Source organism: Macaca nemestrina, chromosome X (genome assembly GCF_043159975.1).
Source record: "Macaca nemestrina isolate mMacNem1 chromosome X, mMacNem.hap1, whole genome shotgun sequence".
In the NCBI taxonomy this organism is placed as follows: domain Eukaryota; kingdom Metazoa; phylum Chordata; class Mammalia; order Primates; family Cercopithecidae; genus Macaca; species Macaca nemestrina.
Window position 1 is genome coordinate 5085101 of NC_092145.1, and position 20606 is coordinate 5105706.

Below are 20606 nucleotides of genomic sequence, written 5' to 3' on the forward strand. Positions count from 1 at the left end.
CCATGAAGGAAATGATTTTGACTTGGCTGATGCCTTGGATGATCGAAATGATCGAGATGATGGCCGCAGGAAACCGATTGCTGGAGGAGGAGGTAAGTCCCACCTGGTCTGGTTCTGTCTCATTAATTACGTCATCCCACAGAGACAGAGCCAGCCTGGGCCTGGCAGAGCTGGAGGCACTTCATATCACTGGAGAACCCTATCATGGTGGTACTCAAACTTTTTTGGTCTCGGGACTCCCGAAATCATTGAGATCTCAAGAGATTTTGCTTATGTGGGTCACGTTTATCAATACTCATCATCTTAGAATTTAAAACCGAAAGACTTTATTAATCTAAAATGAGCAACATTAAACCCCATACATTTAACATAAATAACATTTTTATGAGAAATAACTATGCTTGCAAGACAAAAACTTATATTGAGGAGAGCGACATGATGTTACATTTTTGCAGATTTCTCTCATGTCTGGCTGGATGGAAGCAGCTGGATTTTCACAGGCACTTTATTCCATCGCGAGATGATGTTTTGGTTGAAGTATATGAAGGAAATCTGGCCTCACACCCATACTCAGTAGGGAAAGGGAAGAATATTTTCACAGACTTTTCAGATCCTTGTGGCTAATCTTGGATAGGACATCAAAACTTGGCCCCAACAAAAGCGGTTGTTTCTTACAGGTTAAGCGTAGTGTGGAGTGTGAAACTCTATCAGTACACTTTCCACACTTGGTTCTGTGGGACTCTCTTGTCCTTTCAATGGATCTTTTACTCGTTCATAAATTTTCTGTTTCCTTGTATCAGTTTCCTTGCTGCATAACAAAAATCAGAAACTCTGAGTTAAGACAACACCCATTTATTATCTTACTGTTTCCTTTGGTCCGGAGTTGAGGAACAGCTAAGCTGAGTGTTCTGCTCAGGAGCTCATATAGTTGCAGTCAAGGTGTTGGTGAGGGCTGGGGTCTCGTCTGAGGTTGGGTTCCCTTCCAAGCTCAATTGGTTGTTGACAGTGCATTCCCTTGCAGCTGTAGAAATAATGACTGCTTGCTGCTTTAAGACCAGCAGGAGAATGACCGACAGAGGGGTTGGTAGGGGAGAAAGGAGGAGAGACCGACTGACTCTGTTGCTTCTCATGTCTGAGCTCAGAGAAGGCCTGAACCTGCTTTTGAGGATATCACCTGATTAAGTCATGCTCATCTAGGATAATCTCCTTTTTGATTAATGCAAAGTCAAATTGATTTGGTACCTTAATTACCTCTGCAAAGTCCCTTCACCTTTGGCATGTAATCTAACCTAATCACGGGAGTGGTAGCCATCCTATCCATGGTTCTACTCATACTCGGAGTGGTGGGACATTATGCGGGACATGTACACCAGTGGAAGGGGGTCTGGGAGGGCCTCTTAGAATTTCATGAAGGGCATTCTTAAGTGGAACTGGCAATCATTTTCTGAATCCTGGGCAACATTAGCACAAGTTTCTTGTTGCTGATTTTTTTTCTTGTCATTGAAATGTATGTTTTATTTTCTCCAGGTTTTTCAGACAAGGATCTTGAAGACATAGTAGGGGGTGGAGAATACAAACCTGACAAGGGTAAAGGTAGGAGCATTGATTTGTGCCAACACAACCCTTATTCTGGTGAAAAAGGTGATTATGCAGCAACCAGATTAATTGAGCCGCTGGGAAATGAGTGGTAGTTCCCAGACATCCCAGCCTGCCAACTGGGGTTCATTCAGAATGACGTGAGTGATGCAGTTCAAGGGGGGGATTTATAAGCCATCTTGGAAAAGCCCCACATTTCCCCTGATGTTCCTTAAGCAGCAGTGCTGATAGGTTCAAGTTTCATGCTGGCTGAAGCCTATTTGCCGAGGCAACACCACCAATGACAATAACTGGGGGCCAGTGGACTCTGAAAACAGCCCTCTCAACCTCGAGAGACTCACTCACTCTTGGGATGGGAGGAGCAAACTCATCATGACAAGCATTTTTTTTAAGAGACCCATAGCAAGTCAGATGTCTTTTAAAATACCTTTTTATTTTGAAATGGTTCTCACAAGAAGTTGTAAAAATAGTTCTAGAGAGTTCCTGTGTACACTTCACCTAGCTTCTCCTTACATAACCTTAGTCATTGTCAAAACCAGGAAGTCAACACTAGTACAGTATTGTTAAATCAGCTATAGACTTTGTTCAGATTGCATCAGATTTTGCATGCATTCAGATGTGCGTGTGTGAGCGAGTATGAGTAGGTCTATACAAATGTTATGTGTGTAGATTTGAGTAACCATTACCATAATTAGGAGGCAGAACTGTTCCATCACCACAAAGAAGTTCCCTCATGTTACCCCAGAATAGTCATGTCCTCCCCAAGGCCAGATCGTGTTAATTCCCCAAGTGACCAAAGATTTCAACCTTTTATCATAGTATACATCAAGTATGAAGTATGAAGGGAATATTAGCCAGATTTGTTGATGTAGCAAGACAAGCTAGTGATTGTAACTTGTGGTTGTAACCCATTGTGATTGTAACTTGTGGTTGTAATCTGTTGTGATAGCAACATGTTACGATGGTAAGCTGTGGTGGTAACTCTGGTTGTAACCTGTTGCAATGGCAAATTGCTATTACACCCGGTTATAAGTGTGACAAGTTATGGGTGTATCTGGTTGTAACTCTGATATACTCCCCACAGTCTTGGCTGTGGTTACTAGTGTTTTCTCTTTTCTTGCGAGAACGGTGTGCCTTTCATATGGCAATAGTGTTCTCTTCTGATTAAAGGATACCATAGTTAAATTTGTCCTTCGAAACACCTTTCCAGACAGAGTCATCTCTACTAAAAAGCACAAAAAGCCTCTAAATGAAACCCACAGGTGTCAGGAGAACATGGAACATTTAAAGGGTAAATCCAGCAAATTGGCCAATTACTCCTGGGTGATAAGTGGTATTTCCAGATGGTGAAATGAGAGCAGTAGGCACACATGTAAGCACACACATGAATGAAAGTCTGAATGGCATGTCAGGGGCTTTTCCTTATTAAAAGTGCATGTTTTAGCAAGGAAGAAGTGTTCAGAAATTCTTTAATTAGGCTCATATTTGAACTTCTCTTGTAAAGAATAATCAATTGTTAGCTTAAGTTATACCCTCTGCCATTATAGGTGTCAGGAAAAGAAGATAAAGGGAGTCATGGAAAAAAGGACAAGTGTGAAACTGAAACATGGTTATGATAAGCACACCATGGAATTCTCAGATACTGTCCTTTACACAAAAATATGCTAATGCCGTGAGCAAAGGTAAAATAACACATTTCAATAAATTATGATCTTCAGCATAAAAAGAATCCTAATTAATGCATTTTTCAGGCTTGGGTCTTAGGCACATAGATTCAGCTATACTTTTGGAGTATATTTTCAAAATAATACATTATTTGTTGTGGACTTTTTTCTCAAGAAGGCCTCTTATTGACCCTGTAGAAGCCCCACATTTTGCCTATAGGTGACGATGACAGTCTTTTATCAACAGGTCCTATTGCCTTTCTCTAAGAAGGTGATGGCCTATAAGCCCTCCTCCTCCACCCTTATTTCCTTCCTGCCCAGCCTGGGCAGGACTCTGATTGTCTCCCATTTCTACCAACAGACTGCTTTCCATAGCACTTTGAGAAATTTGAGGCCAATGTTTCAACTCCTCATGGCCCCCTTGCCATGTATATCCTAGCGTATGCAAGCTCTAGGTTCCCAGTGGTTCCCAATGGTTTCCTGATGGTCACAGCCCTCTGTCCTGTGTGGCCTCTGTAGCATTTGACTTTGATGATCCCCTTCTCCTTAACATTCTTTCTTCCTGGGCCCTTTCTCACTCATTGACTGGTCTCATTCATGAGTCTCATTCACTACTTCTTTCTGAACACTGTTGCCTCTTGGATTTATTTCCTTGGTGTCCAATTCTGTATGTCATTCTTTTTCACTGGGGAAGAGAATGGTATTAGAAATCAAGATTTGAGTATTCATTGCCTAGTGGTATATCACTACTTCTAGACTGTCTAAGCAGACAGAGATAGGAAACAGGAAATATATGTATATATACTAACCCATGTGTCTTACTTCAGGCTGTTATGACAAATTACCACAGACTGGGTGATAATTAAGCAACAGACATTTGTTTCTCACAGTTCTAGAGGCTGGGAAGTCCAAGATCAAGTCACTGATAGATCCAGTATCTAGTGAGGATCTGCATCCTGTTTTGGAGATGGCTGTCTTCTTGTTGTATCCCTGATTGGTGGAGAGGACAGAGTAGGGAGAAAGCTCTGGTGTCTCTTCTTATAAAGGTCCTAATCCTATCATGAGGGGTTGGCCTTCATGACCTAATTAACTCCCAAAGACCCCACCTCCTAATATCATCACATTGGAGGTTAGGACTTCAACGAAATATGACCTTGAGAAGGGATACAAATGTTCAGTACATAACACCATATATACACACATATCCAAATAATTTCTTTTAACCATCAGCAGGTATATAACCTAAACATGACTTCATACTTATATCTCCAACTGTAATCCAGTGCCAGAAGGATTATTTTGATCTTCCTTTCTTGCTTACCTATAACTTTCCTCTCTGACAGTGAGACACCTAGCTTCTACTACCTGTCATCTATTTACTATCTTACTCAATTCAGGTATACACATTTAGAGCATCAGAATTGCTAACTCATACCCCCAGGAGAAACAACTTTACCAACTAGAGTCCAGTGTTTATGTTCAGTTTCTTTTGTCTTTACCTTACAGTTTCCAGTCAAAATACTGTTTTTCAAAGTTGCTTAGGTCGATTCCTTTACCTTCCTCATCCATTCAGTACAGTTATGCCACCCATTTATAATGGAGTTAGATTCATTTGTCATAGTCTCCTTTCTATCCTGGGAGTCCCCCACCCACCTGGTTGATGTTTTGTTCTTTTGCTTGTAGGCATTAAAGTTCACTCTTTGTAACATATAGTTCTATGGGTTTTGGCAAATGCATAGAGTCACATGTCCACCCCCCAAGTACCATACAGAACAGTTTCCTCACCATACAAGGACTTCTGTATATGCCCTTGATAGTCAGCCACTCCCCCTTCCCTCAACCCTAATCTATTTTCTATTAGTGCAACCACTTATTTGTTTATTTCTCTATAGTTTTACCTTATCCAGGATGCCATATAATTGGACCCATGCAGTATATAGGCTTTTCAGACTAGCTTCTTTCACTTAGCAATATGCATTTAAAGTTCTTTTGTGTTTTTTCATAGCTTGGTAGTTTGTTCTTTGTAGCATTGAACAATATCCCATTGTATGGATGTACCACTTTGTTTATCCATTCACCTGCTGAAGGACATCTTGGTTGCTTCCAGTCTGGGGTGAATATGAATAAAGCTGCCATAAACATTTTTTTTTTTTAGATAGGATCTCACTCTGTTGCCCAGCCTGGAGTGCAATAATGCAAACACAGTTCACTGAAGCATTGACCTCCTGATCTCAAACAATCCTTCCACCTCAGCCTCCTGAGTATCTGGGACCACAGATACGCACCACCATATTTGACTAACTTTTAAAATTTTTGTAGGGATGGGATCTTGCTATGTTGCTCAGGGTGGTCTCGAGCTCCTGGGCTCAGGTGATTCTCCTGCCTTGGCCTCCCAATATGCTGGTATACAGGTGTGAGCCACTGCGCCCAACTATAAACTTTTTTTTTTTTTTTTTGAGACGGAGTCTCGCTCAGTCACCCGGGCTGGAGTGCAGTGGCGCGATCTCAGCTCACTGCAAGCTCTGCCTCCCAGGTTCACGCCATTCTCCTGCCTCAGTCTGCCTAGTAGCTGGGACTACAGGCACCCGCCACCGTGCCGAGCTAATTTTTTTTTTTGTATTTTTAGTAGAGACGGGGTTTCACCACGTTAGCCAGGATGGTCTCAATCTCCTGACCTTGTGATCCGCCCGCCTTGGCCTCCCAAAGTGCTGGGATTACAGGCGTGAGCCCCCGCATCTGGCCAACATTTTTAAACATTACATACAGGTTTCTGTGTAGACATACACATAATACTTTATACTTTTGTTCTATGAACAACACTATGAAGAAAAGAAAAAGACAAGCCACAGATTTGGAGAAACTATTTGCAAAATCATATACCCGATAAAGGACTTGTATTCAGATGATATAAAGAATTCATAGGCCAGGCGCAGTGGCTCAGGCCTATAATCCCAGCACTTCGGGAGGCCGATGCAGGCAGATCACGAGGTCAGGAGATCGAGACCATCCTGGCTAACACGGTGAAACCCCGTCTTTACTAAAAATACAAAAAATTAACCGGGCGTGGTGGCGAGTGCCTGTAGTCCCAGCTACTCGGGAGGCTGAGGCAGGAGAATCGCTTGAACCTGGGAGGTGGAGGTTGCAGTGAGCTGAGATTGCGCCACCACACTCCAGCCTGGGTGACAGAGTGAGACTCCGTCTCAAAAAATAAATAAATAAATAAATTCATAAAAGTCAACAATAAGAACTCAACCCCAATTTTTAAATGGGCAAAAAATATGAACAGACTTCACCAAAGAAGAATGTAAAATAGGAAAATAACATATTCAACGTCATTTCTCACTAGGGAAATATAAATGAAAACAAGATACCACTACACACCCGTTAGAATGTCTAAAATCCAAAAAGCTGATAATATCAATTGCTGATGAGGATGCAGAGTGGCAAGAATGCTCATTCATTGTTTGTGAGAATGCAAAATGGTACTGCCACTTTGGAAGAGAGCTTGACAGTTTCTTGTAAGTTCAACATAGACTTGCCATATGACCTAGCAGTCATACACTACTGCTGGTGTTTGCTCTGGCTGAACAATCTGCCAACAGACTTAGGGAAGGGAAAAATGAGAGCAGCCTTGGGTAAAAATGCCATGGACTCAAGCTGCTTTTACTGAAATCAAATTACTTCCCTGAAATGACTAACTTTTTGTCCAGGTTTATAGTTGGCTTTTTGAAGAGAGGATTTGTTGATCTCCTCACTGTCTCATGCCAGAAGTCTTTCCCCTGGTATCTTGTAAATCTAGATTATTCTTTCTCTTTATCTCCCCTCAAGCCCAGGCCATCTTCACCCTCCCTTGGGATGACCAGCTAAGTGGTTAAGAGTGGTGACCTTAACCTCTTAACTGGTATCTTTGCTCCAGTTTGTCCTCCTTGCAGCTGCAAGAGAGAACCATCAAGAACATGAATCTGACCCTGTCATTCCTCTGTTTAAAAAATACTGTGTAACAATGAAAAGACACAGTCCAATTAAAAAATGAGCATAGGATTTGAACAGACACATCACAAAGGATGTTACATGATGTTCAAAATAATTTATGTGGGTTGAACCAATCTTGCATCCCAGGGATAAAGCCTACTTGATCGTGTTGGATTAGCTTTTTGATGTGCTGCTGGATTCAATTTGCTGGTGTTTTGTTGAGGATTTTTGCATCTATGTTCATCAATGATATCGACCTGACGTTTTCTTTTTGTATTGTGTCCTGCTACAGTAACCAAAACAGCATGGTACTGGTACAAAAACAGACACATAGACCAGTGGAACAGAATAGAGAACATACAAAAAACGCCACAGACCTACAACCATCTGATCTTCAACAAAATTGACAAAACAAGCAGTGGGGAAAGGACTCTTTTTTAAAAAAATTATTATTATTATACTTTAAGTTCTAGGGTACGTGTGCACAACGTGCAGGTTTATTACATATGTTATACATGTGCCATGTTGGTGTGCTGCACCCATCAACTCGTCATTTACATTAGGTATATCTCCTAATGCTATCCCTCCCCACTCCTCCCACCCTACAACAGGCCCCGGTGTGTGATGTTCCCCACCCTGTGTCCAAGTGTTCTCATTGTTCAATTCCCACCTATGAGTGAGAACATGGTGTGTTTGGTTTTCTGTCCTTGTGATAGTTTGCTCAGAATGATGGTTTCCAGCTTCATCCATGTTGCTACAAAGGACATTAACTCAGCCTTTTTTCTGGCTGCATAGTATTCCATGGTGTATATGTGCCACATTTTCTTAATCCAGTCTATCATTGATGGACATTTGGGTTGGTTAGGACTCTTTATTCAATAAATGGTGCTGGGATAACTGACTGGCCATATGCAGAAGATTGAAGCTGGACCCCTACCTTTTTGCTGTATACAAGAATCAACTCAAGATGGATTAAAGACTTAAATGTAAAACCCAAATCTATGAAAACCCTGAAGACAAGTTAGGCAATACTATTCTGGTCATAGGACCTGACAAAATCTTCATGACAAAGACGCCAAAAGCAATTGCAACAAAACCAAAAATTGACACATGGGACCTAGTCAAACTAAAGAGCTTCTGCACAGCAAAAGAAACTTTCAACAGAGTAAACAGACAACCTATAGAATGTGAGAAAATGTTTGCAAACTATGCATCCAACAAAGGTCTAATATCCAGAATCTATAAGGAACTTAAACAAATTTACTAGCCAAGAACAAGCCATCCCATTAAACAGTGGGCAAAAGACATGAACAGACATTTCTGAAAAGAAGACATACATGCGGCCAGCAAGCATATGAAAAAAAGCTTAACATCACCAATCATTAGAGAAATGCAAATCAAAACCACAATGAGATACCTTCTTACACCAGTCAGAATGGCTGTTATCAAAAAGTCAAAAAATAACAAATGCTGGTAAGGTTGTGGAGAAAGGGGAACACTTTTGCACTACTGGTGGGAATGTAAATCAGTTCAGCCAGTGTTGAAAAAAGTTTGGTGATTTCTCAAAGAACTTAAAACAGAATTACCATTTGACCCAGCAATCCCATTATTTAGTATATACCCAAACATAAATTGCTCTGTCATAAAGACAAATGCATGTGTATGTTCACTGCAGCACTATTCGCAGTAGCAAAGACACGGAATCAACCTAAGTGCCCATCAACGGAGGACTGGAGGAAGAAAATGTGGTACATATACACCATGAAATACTGCACAGCCATAAAAAAATGAGATCATGTCCTATGTAACAACATAGATGGAGCTGGAAGCCATTATCCTAAGCAAACTAACTCAGGAGCAGAAAATCAGATACCGCATGTTCTCACTTACAAGTGGGAGCTCAATGATGAGAACACATAGACACATAGAGGGGAACAGCACACACTGGGGCCTATCAGGGGGTGGGTGGAGGGTGGGAGGAGGGAGAGGATCAGGAAAAATAACTAATGAATACTAGGCTTAATACCTGGATGATGAAATAATCTGTACAACAAACCCCCATGACACACAATTTACCTGTATAGCAAACCTGCACATGTATCCCTGAACCTAAAATTAAAAACAAGCAAACAAACAAACAAAAAAACAAAATCACTGTTCTTTGGGAAAATACAAATTAAACCACAATGAGATACCACCATGCATCCTCCAGAATAACTAAAATTTAAAAGGTAGTATCAAATGTTGATGAAGAGGTGGAGTGACTGCAATTCTCATACGTCGTTGGTAGGGATGTAAAGTTTCTTCTAAAACTACCATAGACCTACCCAGTGACCCAGCAATTTCATTCCCTATTCAAGAGAAATGGGAGCTATGTTCTGCCCCCTTCCAACAACAGCGAAAAAAGACATAAAAAAATGCTCATTGCTTGATCTACGATAGCAAAAACCAGAAACAGAACCTGGAGACAGCCAGGTATCAATAGGAGAATTGATGAGAAACTGTGATACATTTATATATTTATACAATGGGAAGAGCTACTGATACGACAGCATGGATAAATGTCAAAACCAACATGCTGAGTAAAAGAGGCCAATGAGAAAAGAGTACATATTATATGAGCCCAATTATATGAACTTCCACTACAGACAAAAGTAAGCTGTAATGATAGAAATGAGACCTGTGGCTGCAGGAGTCAGGTGTGTGAATAAGATCAACTGGGCATCACTTTCTGGGGTGATGGTTCTGCTCTGTGTCTCGATAGGGGTCTCGGTTTCATAGTTGTGTGCATCTGTCAAAAGTTATCCACTGGTACGTGGAAGATTTATGTGTTTCACTATATGTACATTTTACCTTAAAAAAGGAATCATGGCCGGGCACGGTGGCTCAAGCCTGTAATCCCAGCACTTTGGGAGGCCGAGACGGGCGGATCACGAGGTCAGGAGATCGAGACCATCCTGGCTAACCCGGTGAAACCCCGTCTCTACTAAAAAATACAAAAAACTAGCCGGGCGAGGTGGCGGGCGCCTGTAGTCCCAGCTACTCGGGAGGCTGAGGCAGGAGAATGGCGTAAACCCGGGAGGCGGAGGTTGTAGTGAGCCGAGATCTGGCCACTGCACTCCAGCCTGGGCGACAGAGCGAGACTCCGTCTCAAAAAAAAAAAAAAAAAAAAAAAGGAATCATAAGCGAATGTAAAATGCTAGGTAACGATAGGTTGAGGTACACTGATGTCTGTAACTTTGAAATATGTCACAAAAATAAGATCGATGGACAAGAGGGATGGCAGACAAGATAAACTGAGTGATGCAAAATGTTAATTACAAGTCTACGTGCTGGGAATATGGATGTTCACTACACGAAGTTTTAAATTTTTTTGTATGTTTGAAATTTTTCTTAATTAGATGTTGGTGAAAAAAATTAAAGAAACAGGAACAACAACAAAAGCCTCTTTAGTGGTTCCCCACTGCTTTACAAGATAAGTTCAAGCCCCTTAGTCTGCTGACATGTTCTTTCTGCCCTAGACCACCAGGTTCCTGTCATCTCCAAACATAGAGAAAGGCCAGGAGGTACATATGCCAGTGCCTGCACATGACGTTCCTCGGTCTAAACTGCCTGCCTTCCACCATGTGAATTCCCACTCATCCTCGAGCAAGTGCTAAGTTACCCATCGCTGGTGATCCCCTCCTCTCAGGAGGCTGCCCGCATCTGTGGCCCCGTCTCCCTGCCCACTCTCGGCTCTGCAGCACAGCTTCCATCTCCTGCCCCTGGGCTCTCCTAGAGCTTCTATCATTCCGCTGGTCCAGGATAGCACATGTCATTCTCAACCACAGCGGGTGGTGTTTATCTTTTTAGCTTCTGCTAGACTGGGCTTCCTGTGTGTCCCTGGCACCTCCATGCAAGTTTGCTGGCATGAGGACTGCGGAGCAAACACTCAGCTTTGCTTTCTGCCTTCTCTGTCACACCTCCCTGTGAAGGCTAGAGTGATACTTTTGATTGGCGAAGCCAGGGTGAGCCTGCTGATCCTCCGGGCCACATTACTGGTGGGATCGTGGCATGACCTGCTGCTTTCTCCTGGAACCCCAAAGCAGTGCGAGAGCCAGGGCCCACCGTGTTAAGCTAGCTAGGGAAGTGTGCACTCTTATAGTAGGTGAACTCTGTGTCTGCTCTGTAAGCCCAGTTTTCCCTCACATGAGCTCTGGGATGATTTTCGTGAGAAGGGAGAGGGGAGAGAAGTAACAGGTAGCTTCCGTGTGGCCTCAGGCCATGTCCTCTAACTAGTACACAGAAGCCCTGCTCTTGAGGGTGCTGCCGTACTTTAGCCTCTTCATCAAGCAGATGCCTTACCTTTGATCTTTCTCTGGCTCCTTGCATCTGTTCTCAGTTGGTAAAGAACCTGGAGGGGAGGAGGAGCTGGGAGGGGTGTTATTAGCACTCCCAGATCACCCTCACTGGCCTGTTGGTCAGAAAACTCTTGATAAACTAACACAAGGAACCAAATGGGGACAAGGGCACTGCTGGCTGGGGAAAGAGGCCATTCGCTGCTTTCCTTTCTCCTGTCCCCAGAAGGAGAGTCTTCCTTCTGTGTTCCTTAAGGATCCCCTGGGCAGTATCTACTCCATTGCTCTGGCTAGGCGCTTTACCCTCTCCGTCGTTATCTGTAGACCTTTCCCAAGCTTCTGAGTGCTCAAAGCTAGAGTTTTAGTGATAGCTCTTTCAAGAGGTACTACTTGGAGTCTTGGGTGGTACGAGATGGATGTCTATAGTGCTTTATGCCTTCATCCACGTTATCTTTACTGGGAACTGACCTTCATGGATGGCATTGGGTTGGATAATTTTATGTTATGCCCATGACTCATCACCAACACCATCTTTTGCACAGTGTGCATTTTGTAGAGTAACTGGGTTCAGTCTGTGCCTAGAGGAAGTAAGCAGAGCTCAGTAGCCCAACATGGCTCAAAGCCATGACCTCGGCTTGGCTAGCTCCAGTGGCCTGTGTGATTGACTTCAGGCTCACGTAGTGGGAAAGGACAGAAGGATCTAAGATGACTGGCCATTTTTTCTTCCAGATGTTTCTTAGCCTCACAGTAGTTTCCGTTCACATGCCCGTCTGAGAAGACTTGCCCACAGGATGGGATCACTTTTTTTGAGGAGGAAGAGAAGCACATTTTTGCCATCTTCTTAGGATAAGACCTCCTACAATCACAAATGGTCAGATAGTTAGGAGCTGCTGGAGCTGTGGACTATTGAGCTTTGAGTCTTTTTGAAAGGCTGGGAAAGTCACCCTTCTCTCCATTTGTCCCTGGGGGGAAATTAGGAAGGGGTTTGACGTGTTTATCTTTCTTATCACAGCCTGTTGCTCAGCAGTCTCGTGATGTCTAAGTTGCTGGGAATCCTTGTGGCCAAGTACTCCTAAGGGAAAGGAGGCCTGAGAACACTGTTTCCTTCTGCCTTGAGGTGAAAGAATAGGTTGAATAACTCAGAGTCCAGAAAAATAGAAGTCTAGTGACATGAACACGTTAGCAGAGGATGCTGTCACAACAGCCACCTCCGGCACAGCGGCGGGGACCTCTCTGTTGATCTGGCTGCACACAGTGACCCCCGTCTTCCTGTTTGTTGTGCTTTCTCCAACAGCAGTGATTGTGTGTGTTTATTTTTTGTTTTTGTTTTTTTTAATGCTTTGTTAATAACCATTCATATCCAATCAGGGATCTTTATACAATACACAGAGCTCGAGGATTCAGCCTTAGGTGGGAACATAACAAACCTCATTTTCCCCAAGAATCTTTTTTTTCCAATAGGCTTTATTTTTTAGAGCAGTTTCAGTTTCACAGAAAAATAGAGAGGAAGGTACAGAGAGTTCTCATATTCCCCCTACCCCCACGTGTGCACAGCCTCCCCAGCTATCAGTACCGCACCCCCCAACCCTGACAGAGTGGTACAGTTTTACAATCCACGAACCTCCATTCCTCCTGACTCTTTGAATGGTGAAGGAAACGTTGGAGCTCATTTGCCTTCACTATGCCAGGGCGGTTTCCCCTGAGAACCCCGGGCTCTGGGAACACAGTCTCCCTCCATTAATGAGCATTCGGCCCTGAGAAGAGGGTGGGATGAATGGTGAACTCAGCGCTAATTAAGGTACTGAAATGGCACCAGTGGCTTCTCAGCGAGTAGCTGTCTGGGGAAGGGTTGTGTGCGTGTGTGTGTGCGTGTGTGCATTTAACTCTGCAGTTCTATCATGTGTGATTTGTGTGACCACCACCATAGTCAATATACAGAACAGTCTGTCACCACAAGGTTGCTTCCTGTTGCTCATTTATAATCCTAGCTAACTCCCTCCCTCCCAGCTCTCACCAGCCCCTGCCAGCATTCATTTGTTCTCCATCTCTGTGATACTTCAGATCCTTTTGAATTTCAAAATAGTGGATAAGGGATTGTGAGCCTACATTTGTTTATGTTCCAAGAGCGACTTCAGCTGTAGTTGAGGCAGTGGCTACGTCAGAGACCCGTGGCGGTGGCATTGAGAGTCAGGCTCTCCTGGCACAGCACCCCACCCCCCGACTTACGGTGAGGCCACTATGTGCAGCCGCACCACTGGGAGCAAAGAGGTGAAATAGAATACTGTGCCTACAGAGCCCGGCACGCAAGGCCTGCTCAGGGCAAGGTGGCTGCCATTTTAATAATAAAAAGTTCCACCTGGTGGCCTGGGCTTTGCAGGTGGTAGGCATAAGAAAGCAGGCCTCACTGCCGTCCAGTAGAAGCCTACGGGTGATCCACGAGTTGGGGTCTTGTCGCATAGGTGGGATTGGAAGGGCTAGCACTGCCATCCAGCTCACCGAGGCCTGAGCTCGAGCCTGAGCTGACTGGTCGCTGGCACTAAGTGCTTTTGTCTTTTCTCCAGGTGATGGTCGGTACGGCAGCGATGACGACCCTGGATCTGGTGGGTTTCTGACTCCTGAGGCTCCTGTTGGCCATGTGAAAGGAAAATGAATCTCAGGACCCCAAAATCACTAAGCCAAGGGAAAAGTCAATCTAGAAACTGCATCAGGCAAACGTGCCTCCTATTCTATTCCTAAATAAGATAGCTACAAAGTTGGAAAAAGCTGCATACCTCCCTCACAATTTGCCTGCAGGGAAATTTCTTATGGGCCTCAATATCTTTACCCTGAAACTGTTCTGTGAATTTCACCCTGGCTGATCTTTACAGAGGGAGACAAATGCATATCTGATTGCTTCCTCTGCCCAATTGCTTACGTAAAAATGCAGATTCACTGAGCCAGATGAAATTGTGTATTCAGTGAAAGGCTGGTCAAGGACTCAAAAGAATGCAACCTTTTGTCTCTTTCTCTTATCTCCCTATGACCGGGAAGCACCCCACCTCCACCCCTGCTTTGTGTTGTCCCGCCTTTCCGCATCAAACCGATGTACATCTTACACATTTGATTGATGTCTCATGTCTCCCTAAATGTATAAAACCAGCTGTGCCCCCGCCACCTTGGCACATGTCGCCAGGACCTCCTGAGGCTGTATCATGGGTGTGTTGTTAACCTTGGCAAAATAAAGTGTCCTTTTTTTTTTTTTTTTTTTTTTTTTTTTCCCGCTCTGTCGCCCAGGCTGGAGTGCAGTGGCATGATGTCAGCTCACTGCAAGCTCTGCCTCCCGGGTTCACGCCACTCTCCTGCCTCAGCCTCCCAAGTAGCTGGGACTACAGGCGCCCACCACCATGCCTGGCTAATTTTTTTTTTTTTTTTTTTTTTTTTTTTTTTGGTAGACATGGGGTTTCACCGTATTAGCCAGGATGGTCTCAATCTCCTGACCTTGTGATCCGCCCACCTCAGCCTCCCAAAGTGCTGGATTACAGGCATGATCCACCGTGCCTGGCCTGGCAAAATAAAGTTTCTAAATTGATTGAGGCCTGTCTCAGATATTTCATAGCAACTATGAGGAGACACAGTGCTGGCCCACTCTGGCCTCAGAGCTGGCCATCCCCCTGAACGTTTCCAATAGATAATCGTGAGGCCAATAGAGGGGTGTAGCCATTTGAAGAAATGAAGCATGAAGATTGGGGTGCCGGGGGAAGTAGCCCAGTGGGAAGCCTGCAGGGCCTCAGTCACAGAAAGCACTGCACCATTTCCATGTCTCCCTTTCAAGCTCCTCAAAAGTGAAGTCCTTACAGAAAATGAGAAGTCCTAGGCAAATCCAAGGGGCACCATGTCTTTGTAATGCATTAGATCTGTGTGGCATGGCCCTCTCCTGCTGGCTTGGGGGTTGTGGGCATCTGAATGAACTTAGTTTGGTGCTAGAGGAAAAGCAGGCTCCCGGGCTGCTCCCTGGGGTGCTTTGGCTCTGACCTCACCTGTCCTCATTTCTCCCCCTTCTCCATACAGGCACGGTGGCAGAGACCGGCACCATTGCGGGGGTGGTCAGCGCCCTGGCCATGGCCCTCATTGGTGCCGTCTCCAGCTACATCTCCTACCAGCAGAAGAAGTTCTGCTTCAGCATTCAGCGTAAGTGCAGCCGCCCACTCATGGCTGGGAACCGGCCGGCAAGGTCTGTGGAGGGAAAGGGTCCAGGACAGATCCAGATCCCTCCACAGCCTGCCTGAGACCCACTCCCAAGCAGGCTTCCTGGGACGGGGGTGGAGGCTACAGTTTTGGAAATCCCTGGGGACAGATCTAGGCTGAATTAAAGTGTAAACCACCCTGCAAGAGCAGATGGGGCTGGCCCTGATGACCTTCACCTTCCCAGGGCCCCAGCTCCCAGGGGTACTTCTGTGGGGACAGAGCTCAGTGACCATTGTGATGTTTCCTTCACGTAGAATGGGAGGGACCCTGGACTGCACCCATAGCTTCAGACCTCAGCCAAGGGGATGAGGGCCTTTGGAGGCCCTACGTCAGTAGCTCCCTCCCATGCTGCTGGCTCCCTCAGGAGCAGAGGGCAGCGGTTCCTGGGGGTTTGCAAAACACGGCCCTTATTGCTCTGGCAGTGCCCCCATCACATCCTGAGAAGTCACTGCCTGGTGCTCTTCCCCCCACGCGCCACAAACTAAACTAAACGGAATCATGAATTGCTCCAAAGAAGTAGGAATGTGAGAGAAAGAATGCCGTGGTTCGCCCCACCACGCCCACCACCCTTTACTAGGTTTTTAAAAGACAGTTTTCATCTCATGCTGTAGCTGTGAGTCTGCAAGTTATGGATTAATGGAATAGTTACAAATGGAATCCTGTCTTCACCCGTCAGCGCCCCACATCAGCGAGCCCTGTGGCGATGCTGTTGTGGGAACGAGAAGACTTCGCTCATCCCTTTTATAAGCACAGACTGATGCTCTGTCACTGTTTGCTGAGTGGAGCGTGTCTCCAGTTCAAGGCTGGAGATTTTCAGTTCAAGCGACAGAAGGTGACTCAGCTGTAGCTTGTCTCTTTCCACTCCTTGGCCCCTTTGATGCGAGGGGAAGCTTAGAAACAGCCCACGTGGCTCTTTCCCTGCCCTTGCCGTGGTCCTCTGCCCTTAAATCTAGCCTGAACTGAGCTTCCCAGAAAACGAACCTGGGTCCCAAGATGCTTTGCTGAAGTCTCCAACTGCTTATTCATCTGACCATCATATTTGTTTCCTTCACTCTTGTAGAACATTCTTGACCAGGGCGACACACACAGCATGCACAGCAGTACTGTAGGAACACATTGACATGTCAGTGCACAGCCTGCAAAACTGTTCATGGCCACCCTGCTTGAGATCCCACTGACCCACCGTGGATCAGGAAGCTTGACTGTAGAGTGGCGTGAGCAGGGAGTGGGTCAGACAGAGTCCAGGGCTGGGGACTGGATGGTTTTTAGAGTTATCCCTTTCCCTCAACTCAAAAGTCAAGGAATCTTCTAACTGGTGAAAAAGATGGGAATCCAACCTTCTCAATGCGTGGACACTGATATTTAGATGGAGACACTGGGCGAGAGGATCGAGTTGCACTTAGTGTGGCGGGGGCAGTTTTGCATCAGCCTCCTGGGCTGTGCCTGGAACAACGAGCCCAGGGCAACCAGGTACATAGTCACAGCCCTTAATCTCTGACCTTGTTCTTATTGCATTTGGCAAAAAAGTAGAAGCCGCCTAATACAGGGGGTTTCTGTCCAAGAGGCTCCAAGGCTGTCCTCTGTGGGCTCTCCCTCCGGCAGGTGGATTGGAATGAGATGGGAATTCTGGGACACATGGCCTTCCCCGTGGTCAGGGATCCTCATTTGAAACTGCTTTTTGGGCTGGGATCTCTCCATGCTCGTCTCCCCTCCCTGTTTTAGGGGAGGGAGCAAGGACCTGGCCAGGGACACTTCGGGAGAACAACTGAGAGCATCGTGCTTGCCAGGAGAGGAGTCAAGATTTTGGATAAGCATCCAGGTTCTCAAGATGGTCTCTTGGGAAAAGATAAAAGCCCAGATTTGGATTAAACCAGGCCTGTAGGAAAAAGTTAGAACTGACTGAGAGAAAAGTATCTTTCCTGTATGATTGATTAAACTAGTTGGTAACTAAAATGACATTGAACAAATATTTATTATTAAAATAAATCCTACACCCAGAGATGCCCTCAAAATGGAGGCCACAGTGGCAGGGGAGGTCCTGGTGGCTGGCTAGAGGTCTTCTCCTGTTTGGACCTTTGCTGGAGAGCGTTTTTGGCTGGAAGCACCATGTCAGATACATTTTGGCCTTGATTTTCTGATGATTTCCCCTTCTAGGTGGTTGGAGTGGCAAGGAGGCTTGGTTTGTAGCAACAAAGTAGTTGTGAGCTCTTTGAACAAAAAGGCTAATGCCCCAGGAGCCAAAAGGGCTCACTGGTGAAGTTTGCCAAAGCTGTATGAGTTCACTGGGGCTGCCAGAACAAGAGTCACAAACTGAGTGGCTCAAAACAATAGAAGTTGATTCTCTCCCAGTTCCAGGGGACTCCGGGTGTTCCCTGGCTTGTGGCTGTATCACTCCAATCTCGCTTTATATCCTAAATCCAGAATGACCTCATCTTAACAGCCTTAACTTAATTACACCTGCAAAGACCCTGTTCCTAAATAAGGCCACGTTCACAGGTTCCAGGAATGAGGACTCGCAGATCTTTTTTGGCATGGGGCGGGGCATCCTTCACTATAGCATCATTAGCCTAATGGTGAGATGCGACAGTCCACAGTTTTCAAATCCATGCCCATTACAAAACTGGGGGAGATGGCCAGGCCAAAGGATGGCTTTGAGACTTTAAAAAGCATGCTGGGTAAAAGAAACTACTTAAACTACAGGTCTGTAGTTCCTAGTAAGAGCAGCCTCCCAGGCATCGTGCGCTTGCCACCCACCTGCCATTGCCTCTCTTCCGGGCTCTGCACGTGGGTGAAAAGCCAGCCCTGTAACTCGGCCTGGCAAGGGCAGGGCCATGGACGGGGAGAGTTCTTGGGCTGAGCAGACAGGGTGGCCGGCCTGGGCCCTCTCCTGCTGGGCCCTCAGTTTCCCCATCAAGGGTATCTCAACTTCCTGCTCTGGAATTAAAAAGTCAGAGGCTGGCTTGAGGCTGCTCAGGTGTCAATAGGAACAGAGAGAGAAAAATAGGTTGATTTCTAAAGCACAAAGTGAACATCTTGATTGTATCTGTCTTATTAAAATGGAAGGAAAATACGTTATTTTCATGCTTATTTCCTAAAACGGGCCAGTGTGAGGTTTTGCGAAGTGAATCAGCAGGCAAAGCGGGGCAGCTCCCAGGAACCCCGTCGGCCCAGTGTGTCCATCTTGGATTTCACTGCCCTTCCCCTCCAACCTTCCTTCTGCCATGGCACCTTCCTGTGTGGCTGTCTCCCCAAGCTAGAGGCTGGGAGTCCTCCTGTCCCCCCACCTCATGTCAGTGCATTCCCCAGTCCTGGGATTTGTGCCAGCTACGTAGGTCTCCTCTTGAGCCACACCTCCCTATCACCATGGCCATGGCCCCTGCCAGGACAGAGCCAAGGTCTTCCCCTCATCTTCCATCCAGAAGGTTCCATAGACCTTTGTGCCTGTCCAGTCTCCTCCACACCTCACTCTCCTCCAGGGGGACCTGTTTTAAAATGCGTGGATCCCCCTTATGCTTCCTGCTGCCCTCAAGGTCCTGGCTGAGCCCCTGAGTTTGGCATTGGAAGCCCTTCATGGTTTGGTCCCAACCACATCCTTTCCCCTCCATAGGCCTCTCACTTCCCGAGGGCGCCATGTGCTCTCCATCCTGGGCCTCCGCTGTTGCCCCTCCTGACCTAGCTCCTCTCGCCCAGCAGGCCTGGAGCAGCCTCTCCCAGCCTGTGGTCCCACAGCGCCCCCTGCTGACCTCACCTGGTGCTCATGGGGCGGGATTGGGCCGGTTGGTTACTGTGTCGTCTGCGACTCCCAGCTCGCCTTGCCGCCTCAGTGATCAGGAGTCTGGACCGTCCATTCCGTGGTGGGGCTGCGTGTACATCATGTCCCTGGCACCTGGCCCGGGCCAGAATCAGGAGGGGTCCCGCAGACGTTTGTGGGGTGGCTAAGCACACTGAGAAGCTGGGGGTTGGGCTTCCTGTCCCCACTCTTTCCCTTGAGTCTCAGCCACTGCCACATGGAGATGGCGGTAGAGGGGGCAGGGGTGCAGAACACAAAGCCCTGGGGAGACAGCAGGAGGTGGCTGCGAGGAAGGCCTGTCCCCGCCACTGCTGGGGACCCTTGGCTTCCCTTGCCTTTGCCCTCGGTGTGGAAAGCCCGCATGTTTGCTGTCGGGAGCGCTCTCACTCCAGGGTTCTAAGCTTTGTGTCTTGCCTTCAGATGCAGCAGAAGGTCAAGGTAATGCTGCTTTGCCTTCCTCACTTTCCTTTTGCTTCAGCCTTCATGCTTACTCATTTGCCCCCTGTTCTGGCGCTTCCTTGCCACTCTTCTCCCTCCTGCTTCCCTGGCACTCACCGACGTGGCTATAACTGGGACCATCTTTAGCTTGCCCTGATGCGTGTGAGAGGATGCCACCTGCCAGGCGCTGTGTCCCCAGGCTGGATGTTGCGGGAGCCGGGGGAGAGTTGAGGTGCCGTGGTGAGGGCTCACTTGTCCACTGGTGGTCGTGCCTGCGGAGCACATAGAGAGCCACCCACAGGCAGGAAACGATCCAGCGCCCACTGGGGTGGCAGCTGGCAGTGATCACGAGGTTCAGAGTGTGTCTCCTGGCTTCCACCTGTCAGCTGGGAAGGTGCACCTGGGGCAGCTTCCACTGCACTCATCACCTGCCCCGCTCTGCGTGGGGCTGGCCACACCTGCCAAAGAGCAGTGCCCGCATTTGTCACAGGCCCATTTGGCTCCCACCTCGAGCCCAGCAGCCACCGGGGCAGGCAGGTGGCGGGCATACTTGTTTAGGCAAGGAGCCTGTAGCCCAGGACGATG

At 46.5% G+C, this 20606-nt stretch overlaps 1 protein-coding gene across 5 annotated transcripts in view; it reads left to right on the forward strand.

Annotated features, from left to right (window-relative positions):
• The window catches only part of LOC105495892 (CD99 molecule like 2), a 126790-nt gene that overhangs the window by 101273 nt on the left and 4911 nt on the right, over positions 1 to 20606 (forward strand). For 2 of the 5 annotated variants that reach the window (XM_011765801.2, XM_011765798.2), the window contains 5 exons: positions 9 to 92; positions 1528 to 1593; positions 14131 to 14169; positions 15617 to 15736; positions 20004 to 20021. In XM_011765801.2, the coding sequence (XP_011764103.1) occupies positions 9 to 92; positions 1528 to 1593; positions 14131 to 14169; positions 15617 to 15736; positions 20004 to 20021 (327 nt within the window). The other 3 variants (XM_011765802.2, XM_011765799.2, XM_011765800.3) reach the window with 2 other exon arrangements.